The 12,484-nt window shown below is 40.3% G+C and overlaps 1 protein-coding gene across 5 annotated transcripts in view; it reads right to left on the minus strand.

Annotated features, from left to right (window-relative positions):
• The window catches only part of CACNA2D3 (calcium voltage-gated channel auxiliary subunit alpha2delta 3), a 597,379-nt gene that overhangs the window by 294,562 nt on the left and 290,333 nt on the right, over nucleotides 1–12,484 (minus strand). For all 5 annotated transcript variants that reach the window (XM_072127891.1, XM_072127887.1, XM_072127890.1 and 2 more), the window contains 2 exons: nucleotides 8,283–8,372; nucleotides 6,877–6,990 (listed from right to left, as the gene is read on the minus strand). In XM_072127891.1, coding sequence (XP_071983992.1) covers nucleotides 6,877–6,990; nucleotides 8,283–8,372 — 204 coding nt within the window. The remainder of the gene's footprint in view (nucleotides 1–6,876; nucleotides 6,991–8,282; nucleotides 8,373–12,484) is intronic.

The following is a 12,484-nucleotide window of genomic DNA, read 5'->3' on the forward strand; positions in this document are numbered from 1 at the left end:
AAATCCCGCAACAGCGGCCGCTGCCAAATCTGGGCATAATTCATTTCATGTTAAAGATGTTTATGTGACTTAAAGCCTCCATTATCTTGGGAGAAAAACAATGAGTCAAAATGAGCCAGGAAAAGCGTTTTTTGGATCCCCGAGTGCGTCCCCCATACCGAACCACTTAGGACATTTTGTTGAAAGAACCTATTAAAAGATTATATGTAAATGGCCGAATTTACACGAGGCCTAAACAACAATTCATTCCCAAAGTAGCAGAAAAGCCCCGAAATCTAGAAAACAAACAGAACCGACTTCTAATCCGTGCAGGGAGAGCTCTGCGCAACTCTGATAAAATATTCACCGAGAAGTATGGTGGGATAAAGAGCGAATTTTATTATATGAGGGATTCTGTTGGGTCACATATAGTACAAAAAACATATAGGGGACGGATTATTGAGCACCAGTGGTTAATGTTAACTCCTTCCCACAAGTCCGGCCGCATATACTTAGTGGCTGCGACCTCTTATTACATCCGAAGCACCATATATACTCGAGTATAAGCCTAGTTTTTCAGCACAAAAAAATGTGCTGAAAACCCAAACTTATACCATACTTATACTCGAGTAAAAAAAATATATCAAAACCCCCGCTGCTGGCTATATATTGGGGCAGGGGGCTAGCTATATACTGGAGGATATGGGCTGGCAGGCTACATACTGGGGGGCAGGTGCTGGCTATATACTATGGAGCAGGGTCCGGTAGGCTATATACTGGGGAGGCTGTGACCAATGCATTTCGCACCCTCGGCTTATACTCGAGTCAATAGGTTTTCCCAGGTTTTTGTGGTAAAATTAGGGGCCTTGGCTTATACTTGGGTCGGCTTATACTCAAGTATATACGGTATTATATGCTGGCGGATTATTGTACGCACTATAACCACATGACCCTCAACGCCAACACCACTCTGTGTAGGCAGAGGGAAGAAGCCTTGATCAATCCCTCCCATTGTATTGAAAGTGTCATGAATCATAAGGGTAATACATTTTTTTTTTCAGAAATGAAATCCAAGAAATCTTACATTTTTATTAATATGCAAATGAGCATTTCAGTGCATCATGGTGATGGCCGAGAGGTTTCATGCATCCTCTCTTCCTCAATTATACTGCCCATTACTTCCCGCAAAGCAATGATTAACAAACACCTAGTGAAACTGGACTACAGCTCCAGACCTTGGGACAACACCCATAGTGCATCAGAATTCTTATTTGCATATAACTAAAACAAGAGATTTCTCTACATCAAGATTTAAAGGACATCCTTAGGATTGTAAACCAAGCACACTGACATACTGGTGTGTGCCCCCTCGGGCAGGATCTGCTCTTCTTTAAGCTTTTTATGCCTTTGTTTTTAAGAAAATAAAGCTTTAAAACTTATGCAAATTAGCCTGAGGGTCTCCAGTCCCCATTAGCACTAATGGAGCCTGGAGCCTCTCCAATTAATTTGCATAATTTTAAAGGCCTTTTTTTGTAAGAACCAGGACATAAGAAGGTAAAAGAAGAGCAGATCCTGCCAGAAGGGGCACACACCAGTATGTCAGTGTGCTAAGCTTACAATCATTTTACTGGTGGTAGATGTAATTTAATGCAGTAGACTGCAACTACAAAGATGTATCTTATAAAAATTATTGAAATATTTGAATTTTAAATTGTTATGACCCATTGAGATGACACACAAAACCGTAAAGCATAAAAAATATATAAATTCAGTATCGCAGTACAGACAGTCCCCGGGTTACATACAAGATAGGTTCCGTAGGTTTGTTCTTAAGTTGAATTTGTATGTAAGTTGAAACTATATTTCATAGTTGCAGATCCAGAAAAAAATTTTTTTGCCCAAGTGAAAATTGGCTTTTTTTTTTGCTGAAATTGGACCAGGTATTATCAAGAAAGCTTCATTACAGACACCTTACTGATCATTGCTGCCTGGGACTATAATAATGCCTTCACAGACTTCACCAGAGGTCACAGTGGACAGAGGGGTCCGTCTTTAACTAGGGGTCGTCTGTAATTTGGGTGTCCTTGAGTAGGGGACCACCTGTATTATAATTGTATCTGTGTGTCGAGAGGATAAAGATAACACATCTTTCTCAACACATGGTGATTACTATAAAACAATATCCTGGAAAAAAAAAAATCGATCAAAATTGTATTAATACACATATTCAAATAAATTTACCAAACAAACTATGTCTCACCCTGGAAAAAAAACACAAACTCTTGCTTCTACAGTAAATAAAAAGAACAAAGAAAAAGTCACGTAGACCAGAATACAGCAAAAAAAAAATTATTTTCTGTGTATATAAAATACAGTCAGTTACATATAAGATCGGTTCTTTAGGTTTGTTCTTAAGTTCAATATGTATGTAAGTCGGAACTGTATATTTTATAATTGTAACCACAGTGAGAAAATGTTTTGGTCTCTGTGACAATTGGATTTTAAAAATGTTGGATTGTCATAAGAACCAGGATAACAATAATGCCTAATTGCCGACAATTTTAATAACTGTTTATTGTAGCCTAAGGGTAAAGTACAGTAAATTACTAACATCCAGAGGTCTGTTTATAACTAGGGGTCGTCTGTAAGTCGGGTGTTCTTAAGTAGGGGACCTCCTGTAATAAAAATTGATAGAACCATAATTAAATCAACCTGTTTACTTCTTTATGTCCAACAAAAAAGGGTAAGTGGAAGTCAACAAGTCGATAGAATCAAAAAGTATGGAGAATCAACAATGGAGAAAAATTAAGGAAAAAGTTGCACCACTGAGTCGGAAACTGGCTGTGGTGGTGAGGGGGTTGATTGTTCATTCACATGAAATTGTAGGAGGTAACAGTTACACATTTACCGAATACGCTATTAGGTGGCAAACCAGGCAACGGCACAAAGAACATCGGAGGCAACAACGTGTGTAAAAGGAGACGATAACATGCAAGGCCCGAAAATTGTAGCAAAAAAAACATTTTTCTTTCTACTGTGAAATTTTATAATGACATAATTTAAAGAAAACTTTTAAATCCTAAATAACTCTATTGGGTTTTCCGATAACTCCACAGTCTAATTTTGTTTTACAAATTGCGAGAGGGAGTTATTATGTAAGGAGAACGCTGTAACCAAAAATGTGATTATGTAATTCACAGGCACTGAAAATTCTCTGTAAATACTCTTAGTTTATAGAGAAAAAAAAATCAGTTCCCATTTATAAATCTATGAAATAACATGAGCAATTTTGAAGATTGTAAGGTCAGTCTACCGTTGTACCGAGGCCCACATGGATAAGGCTGCTTTGACATTGACAATTTGCTCCTCAATAGTCTTCGCGGCGGTGGACAATTACACCAAATAATGTGTGATCTGCCAACTGTAAAGACCCTGATTTCTAAGATGTCGGGAAAAAAAACTGTTTTGTTACGAAAAGAAAGTCTCCAATTATTGTCAAACTGCTCCCTCCTCGCGGCCCCCACACACACACACATTTCCCGCTCGCTCAAACCCATTGTCCGTTACTGAATTAAGTTCTTAACCTTTTTCCTATACAGTCGTAATATGATCAATCCATTCCATTCTGTGACCTCACGTTTAGGATTATATACAATCCTTATACATAAATCACAACCATCCACTTATTAAAGGGAACCTGTCATGAGGATTTAGGGCCAATATCTGTCAACAACATCATACGCAGGATGAGATCTAAATGATGTTCTTTTATATTCTAGGAGATTCAAAATTATACAGAAAAGAAGATTAAATGCTACATAATAAAAAACCTAAGGAGTCATGAGGGAGGAGAAGAGTCACACTGACCTGAACAATTTTTCGCTTGACTAATGTCCCATTGGACAGATACAATCTTAAAGGGGTTTTCCCATGAAAGAAAGTTCTAAAATTTGAATCCCTTAGTGATGCTTACACAATAAGGATAATTTTAACCCCCTCTGATTAAAATTTTAATCAGTTTTATTGCTGTTTTAGATCCTTTCACTCTTGAGTGAAAAGGATCTAAAACAGCAATAAAACTGATTACTGTATTTTTCGGCTGATTAGGAGCACCGGCATATGGGGTGCATTAAGAATAAAGGGCAGCTTAGATGTGTTGGTGCATACATAAGGCGCACCGGATTATAAGGCGCAGGCGGCCGCTTGAGATAGAAGAGGGTCCGGGGGCGTGGTTGTGATTGCCGAGCAGAGAGGCATAGAGGCGACTCAGCAGCGTTACAGCAGTGGCTGCTACTGTCAGAATGCCTACGATGAGGGACATGTTGAAGATTGAACGCCCCAGGCCCCTGCAAACCCCCGAACTTGGCGCCAATCGCGCCAGGAGAGAGAAACCAGGAGAAGTGAGCGACCCCCATGGATAGCCGCAGCAAGGACACAGCAGAGGTAAGCGGGTTAGGCGGCAGATGAAGAAGCGCTGTGGCTATTTGGCCCAGAGCTCTTCCCGATTCATATATTAGGCGCATCGGACTATAAGGCGCACTTTTGATTTCTAAGAAAATCATAGGTTTTTTATAGTCCGAAGAATACGGTACTCAGTGGGCGTAGACTCTTTAAGCAGATACTTTATGATCCCGCTGGTGCTATGAGATGCTGTGTGCTGACAATGTGCTTAGATTATCAGGGTACAGAGTTTATCTACACTTTCATTTAGCTTCTGAACATTCTACTAGTATCTGACACACAGAAAAAAAGAGAGATGATGAGATCCATAAGATGGATATAACAAACAATGACACTCTCAGCTCTGCTCCCTCATCTAATCAATAAAACACACTGCCAGTTCTGCTATAGACACCTTATCTTGCATGTAATTTGTAGAGTAAGTCTTTGCACACTGCTTAACGGCAGAAAGTGCCTGTGCCTGAGCTGGTCTTGTAATTCAGGGGGAAGTGGCAGGAGACAGAGAGCACTGCAGTGTGCAGACAAGAACAGCTATTCATGAGAAGAATTCAACCATAGTCAGAAGATTTATGGTCGTATCCAGGGACAACCAAAATTGTGTACACCAGGACTGATAGAGACAGGTTGGAATTATATCTGTGAAATACTTTATTCTTGTTAATAACATTGAATTAGAGAATGTGCTATTTTGTTATCCTGAGTATAGTTCAAGTGGTATTCGCATGAAGACATTTAAATCTCCCAGAAAATTGAAAAACGATAAGACAATAAGTTGTCGGTGGTTTGTAGACACATATCTTTACAAGAGGTTCCATTTAACCCCCTCCCACCAATGGACTTTTTCTGTTTCTTTGCTCCCAACCTTCAAAAATTCACAACTTTTTTCATGTATGGAGCTATATGAAGGGTTGTTTTCTGTATAACAAATTGTTTTTCCTAGTGGATGAATTTTATATTCCATGCCATGTACAGGGAAGCTGGAAATACGGTAAAAACAAAACAAAAAAACATTTGTGCCGGCTGTAGGTTGCGGCATTATGCTTGCTGTGCATGGAGGGGGCCCATGAGTAAAGATTTGTCACATGTCCTTAAGGTGTTAAAGGTCATTTCCACGAGTTAAAGGAGTTGGTAAGGAATTTCAACTGATGGCCTCAATAAATCAAAAGGACTACTAGTGAAGCCTTGTCCCATTGATAGGACCCACATGGGGGGGGGGGGGAAGGGCTTATCAAGACTTGTACTGGCTTACATGGAGGTAATTGCAACTATTTCCCATTGGTGACTGTTTGCCTTTAGTCACCAGATTCAACAATTGTCGCAAACCCGAGTCAAATTGAAACATTTTATAAAGTATTCATCTGACTCAAAAAATTCCCCCTTGTGATAAATCCACCCTACAGAAGTCATCTCTAACCTGAATAATTTAATGGAAATCCAAAAGTCACCCAAAGACTATTAAGGAAAGGAGGACATCCTGTAAATAATAACTCCGCTCAGTAACGTGACGCTGATGTGCCAGCCCCCCCCCCCCCGACTAGTCTTCTCATATAGGAAAGTAAGACCTTATGGCCCCCCGAAGCCTCTTGGGCCCGGTTGCGACCACATCCTCTGCACCTCCTCAAGTTACGCCCCTGATTTCGCTAATGTCTCCTCAGATACTACTCATTTTAGCACTTACAATCTCTGAAGCCCTCGCTGTCTAATCTCCCGTCCGGTGCGAGGAAAGTTTTTTTCGCACACATAAAGATCACAGACAATTGTTTGACTGCATTTTGTCATCTTACACCGATTATCCCTGCCACCGCGTTTGATGTTGTTTAATCATGCTTCACACACAATGTAATCCAAAATTGTTCCATCCCTCCCAGTGTTGAAGATGATTTCATTGACCTGTCTACAACTTCAAAAGTCTGTACAATTGTATAACCCAAGGATTGGACTCTACTTTCTCTGAACGCAGGCTCCAGACATGGCTCAAGAGACTGGAAAGTATGGATGAAGCTCTCTAACATCTCCGTGCTGTCACCTGTAACATAAGCCGGACTTCTAATTTTGGAGAACTTTAAGGAACATGTACTTTAAACACGAAGAACTAAATTTCATAAAACTCCTTTCTTCTTTTTACAATATTATGATAGCATTTGACTCGTGGTGGAGATACTTGAAGGGAACCTGTAGGGCACATTTAGCCTTATCCCTAATTGTATGGAGAGAGACTTTCGTTAAACCCTATTATAAGGATAAGCCAGATTTTTTCACTGTAATATAAACGTGTCCTAAGTAACCAATCCCAAAGACTTTATCATGAGCAACTGGATAGAAATCGTTCATCTGCTCTTCAAAGTAAATAGGAACCCTATAAACATCAAGGCCACCATCTTGGTTGACTTTGTTTCCAGTATTATACGAATACATTTACGTCTTCGCCTTACTCACCTTTCTGTCTGGCCAGTTGTACTTGGCAAATATTGTATCATAGGTGTCAACCGCCCCATCGGCAATTAACATTATGGCTTGGCTGCAGATGCTTCCTTCTCCGGTGTGATTGAACTGCAAAGACATGACATAGAATATTATAGAAGAACTAAACAATAAGGAGTAGAGTACTGTACAATAGAGAGGACACCAATATGGATAATATATTCATAGCCTGGGTCCGCAATATCAGATTGTTGAAAGTCATACACCCAACTCCCCCGCAGAATAGAACAGGAAGCAGACAGCTCCGATCTTTGTGTAGTGGTTGGCCAAGTTACTGCAGATCTGCTCCTTTTGATCTAAATGGAAGCTAAACTTTAGTGATTTGGTTCTTCATATCATGTATTCATTGTCAAGACAACTTCACATTTTTGGAAGGATGTACAACAGACACTGAGGACAATGGATGTTCTCTTCTGGAAAATCCAAGAGACGTCCATCCTCCTGAGTCCTTATGAAGACTGCATTGAACATTCTTTGACAACTACAAAGATTTTATGATTTACAGAAGAATCAAAGACACAATTTTTGGAAATATTTTGGAAGAATTAATGAAGGCTTGGCTTGGTTTTAACTCTTTATGGTGAAAGGGATTTCCAAATTATCAAAAAAGGGCAGGGCTTTCAAAAAATGGAAGAAGATGGCACGCTAGAGGGCAACTTATGGCCTCGGCCGCAGAAGTATCTGCTGCTTCTGGTCTCATAGGATTGGTAGTGATGATACTGTGTTCATTCTGCAGGTGACCTCTTACATTGGCCATGAAATTGGCTCAGTGAACATGACATCATCAGACATCATCAGACATCATCACTGCAGGTCAAGTAGGATTGGAGGCTAGGTTGGGCTACCACTCGCAAGGAATAATCCAAAAATATGAATTCCGGTTGTATTACTCAAGGAATAATGTGGTCGATGTTTATTGGAGCAGCCAGGCTGATAACTCTCGAGGAATTCTATATTGTTGTGCTGTCCAAACGTCAACTTGATATTTTTCTTCCATAGGGCTAAATATAATAAAAATGAGTCTATGGAGCTTCCATTGGTTCTATGGGCTCAGTAAGGGTCATATTACATGAGCTGATTTCACCACTGTGATCATTTTTCCTCCTCTGGTTAATCGGTATGAACCTCTTGGCGCGCCACTCCAACCACTGATATGGGTTATTCCGGAGGGGGCGTGAATACAGTAATGACCCCACATTAATGAGTCCTGTGCTGGCGGGTCACTTGACCCACAACTCCTGGCAGTGAATGGCAAACTTTGTTAGGGTAAGTATAAAATGGGTGACCCTATTAGGCTCTTCTACTATTTGGTATAGGAGGCCAACCCCCTTTAACATAAGCAGGGTAGATACAATACTAACCTCACTCAGCAAATCAAAGGCTTCATTCAGTGCTATATCCAGCATCCCGATTCCTTTTGCGGAGAGTTTGTCTAAGTGCTCCCTGAAGTGCTACAATGAAGAAGGAGACATGAATTTGAGCATCCATACATCACCGTTTGCAATTTCAACATACAATAGGTTAAACATCCACTGAGCAAATTATCACAGATCTACTATAATATCCTCTACACTAAAGCCCTGCCAGGACCTTCATTTTATATTCAGGAATACCATCTTAAGGTCCTGGCAGGGCAATTGCTCATGGACAGTTTCAGGTCACATGACCCTCCATCTGTGGCCATTGTATGGTCAGGAATCTCTGGCTGATGAGGTAAAAGACAGGAGGCTTCAGTTTACATATCAAGAAAGCGAAGCAGAACATTTAATATGTGTATATTGGTAAATTACCTAATTAATATCCTCCAAACCCCCCACACTTACACACACATTACAGAAACATGATGAAGAGTGGACAACCCCTTTAAAGCTGCCATTCCAATACCATAGCCCATGGAGGAGATGGTGCTGTAATTATTTAATTCATTTATATAGTTTTACCAATTCCTACAGAACAAAGTCTATAGACTGGTTGTACTTATCTTATGGGCTGCAGTTTAATGTGCGTTTTAACCTACTAAAAGCGGTTCCATAGCTCGATACTCCATAGCCACAAGGCGAGCGCAGACTTATCTAAATAAGGATTGTGGACTTTAATGTGCTAAGCTCTTTAAGTAACAAATAAGTGGGTAAATGACATGCAAAGCGAGGAGCCGATGTATAATTAAAGGGGTAATTCATCACAAGGCTGCGGGAAAATGCAGAACAGCAAATGAAAAGTGTCACTTGGAAAAATATGGATTGTCATTTAGTTGGATGGGAATCAAGTTGTGGCGGGGATTGTGCGCTCTGCCGCATTGTTCTGTCGCCGCGGCTCATGGTATTTCTAGATCAATGGCTTTGGATTTGATTATTGCTATTGAAATCAGGATTGTGGTAATTGTAATTTCGAGTAAAGTCTTAGGATAAATGATGAAAGCATAATTTATAATGCACAAAAAATTATTTCAATTTATGGCCTTATTTTTAAGAAATGGATTTTAAGGCTTTGTATATTTCCTTCCATCACTGGCTGCTGAGAGTATAGTTTCTGCTTACGTTCCAAGCTGAAGAAATCTTCTCAGCTACACTGCCATGTACTAGAGAGACTTTGCTCCTTTCCTGACAAGCAGGGCAACAAGCTATTTCTATTGGCTGCTCTGTAGAGAAATGAGGATCAATATTCAGAGGCCTGGCTATGGGTAGAATGACTGAGCCTGTGTGACCACCAGCCCTGAGCTCATTGGTTGGAGTCAAATTTATATGTATAAGTTCTCCCCAGCAGCATAGCTCACCAAAGGGTCTTCACTGTCATTATGGTGCGTCCTATACCAGAGGTTTTCCTGATTGTATGGGCAACCAGACCGAGAACCCCAGATCTTATTTTTGGAGCTGAATCCTAACCATTCATGACACTACATATACTGGGGTATTGTTTGGGCAGTGATATGGATAAGATATAACATATTCTGTGCTGTAGCACCTAGTAACAGCCACCAAGGTTATAGAGAGGCTCATTTCCAGGTGACTAGCGCAATCGCTTTCTCCTTGTAACTATTGAATAATTAGTAATTATCATGGATTATTAAATATTATTGATGAGACATCATTAACTTTATTAATATGAATCTATTTTCCACATCATCACCAAAAGGTCCATCAACTGGTACCAATTGAAACAATTTCAGCATCTAATTCCCAACTCATCTATAGATGTGACCATGTGGGCAGCAATTTTGGAGCCACAAAACTGAAAGGTACCAAATTTTACCCGTAAAAGAGACTCTGTGCCTGAAAACTGGCATAGAGACTCTGATAGATCTCCCCCATTGTACAAAATGTGAGCTGCACCTTTTTTGAATGCCTGTATCTCTGGTTCTATAATCATGTAACCATAACCCTGATGCAATCTGAAAGATTCTTATCTTTAAAAAGATACCAGCAGCTTGTTTCTAGGTCCTATAGAACTGAACAAAGCATAAATGGAAACACATAAATAATATGAGCAATTAAAATACATTTTTGAGAGTGGGCCTGTATTTTTCTACACTCCTTTAGATGCATAATTTATAATCATGAGGCCCCACTTAAATGAAAATATTACCAGATTTTACTACATTAAACTACTAGACCCCCTCATGTCGGGTATGAAATGTGCTTTTTCGAATTTCTTCTTTTAAGTAAAATCTAGTCCATTTACCTGTTAAAAAACAGTTATTTTTTTCCAGAGATGAGTCAAGTTTAGAGGCTGCAGGGGGAATATCACTTCAGATGCTGCTTAGTTCAGTTGTATAGTAACTGGAAACATGCTGCTGGTGTCATTTTAAAGATAAGAATCTTTCAGATAGCGTCAGGGTCATTTGCATCATTTTAAAAGTTATTTTTAGAAGGAAGGAGGCCATGGATAACAAATATAAGAAGATTACCACAGTCACGGTGTCTGGATCTATGAGTAAGTGTCCCTGGTTTATCATGGTGGATTTTGATGGTACCCTTTCTGTAAATAGTATATAATAATGAAAATAAGGGAATGTAACATTGAAGAATTACAGTCATGTTGTGTGTATCTCCTAGGCGCACATACAGTAATGGCAATGTAGTATTTCCTGCCCTACACTAACCCACAGTAGGTTAGAGAGCTGTGATGTACAGTATAACGTCCCACCTCGTTATATCTTACGGGAATAAGCGTAAGTGTTCCTTCTATTGTAATGCATGTATCGCATAAAAATCTCTAATGTGTTTTATGTACAAAATCGCATCCAATATGGTTTTCACGGACTATGAATTTTAATGAACCCATGTTCTCTACTCGCAGACTTGGCGGCTGAGCAGATGCCGCTATGTGACGCTGAGAAAATGATGAGTTAATGACATGTTCTCCAGTCCTGACGCTACAAAGAGAGCGTCCTCATCAGATGTCGTTCAGACTTTCCCGATGTCCTTTGAAATGAATGTTCCGGTAAAGTAAAGATCAATTGATGTCTCCAGTTTCCATTCACATCCATCTAATATAAAGAAGGACTCTGTGTAATGTCACTGGAAGCTGGCGCATGCTGTAGGTAACCGCTAGTGACCGGGAAATCTATGGATGATTTGGCCGCTCTTGGAAATCCTTTCACAGCTGTGATTTTCAGTGGTATTCGGAGATATATCAAACGTACAGAAAAATGAAACGTATTAAACCACGATGAAAGGTGCAGAGGTATTTCGGCAAATATCATGTGACTTACAAAGCCCTCTGTTACAGAGGAAATCAACACTCTCGCGACGAGGCACTTACGGAATGTTCCGTCTGAAGGGAGAAGCTGATGAGAGATTTCTTATTTCTACTGAGCTCTCAATAAAGGGAAATCATAAAACTCATGCTCGGGCTATGTTACAATGTGACAGTGAAATATTTAAAGGGTTTGTCCACTTTTGGTAAAAGAATGTGCAACATAATTTCATTTTAGAGTAGAAACCCTGTCGATCAGCCAAATCAGAGGTGGAACCTGGCTAGCGTACGGTTTCTTTACATCGCCACCGCAGGAGACATGAAGGATTACACAGATCCCGTTACATGGGTGAAGTGTAGAGATGAGAAGACCTTATGTATACATTTGGGTTTGAGATAACCCTGGCCAATCATCACCATGACTAGTGGTTAGGGGTATTAATATGTCCGGGTTGTGTGGCCGAACATGGATGTAAACATTGGGCCTGCTCATCTCTAGTGAAGAATCAAACTTGTACAGCACTTTCGTCAGATATTCCGATGTTTGCACGTTTCGCACAGCTGGGACAGGTATTTAAAAGGGGATTGTGTCACACGTGATCGGATTTTGGTGCAATCGCGACGGCTTTCATGCGACAGAAGTCAGGGGGCGTGCCGTCAGACGATCCAATGGATTCGGACTGAGCGCGGGATTTACCTTTAAAAGTGCAAGACATGCACTTACATGCACCAGGAAGAAGAAGGTGAACTCCGCCGGACCTGAGCGAGGAAGAGACACATGCAGGAAATTGGGTGCACAATCTAAGTGAATAGCGGCGCAGCGCATTATCATCGGACATTCCGGATTAGGGATCGCGCCAGGGATGGG

The sequence above is a fragment of the Engystomops pustulosus genome, chromosome 10, assembly GCF_040894005.1.
Source record: "Engystomops pustulosus chromosome 10, aEngPut4.maternal, whole genome shotgun sequence".
Lineage (NCBI taxonomy): Eukaryota > Metazoa > Chordata > Amphibia > Anura > Leptodactylidae > Engystomops > Engystomops pustulosus.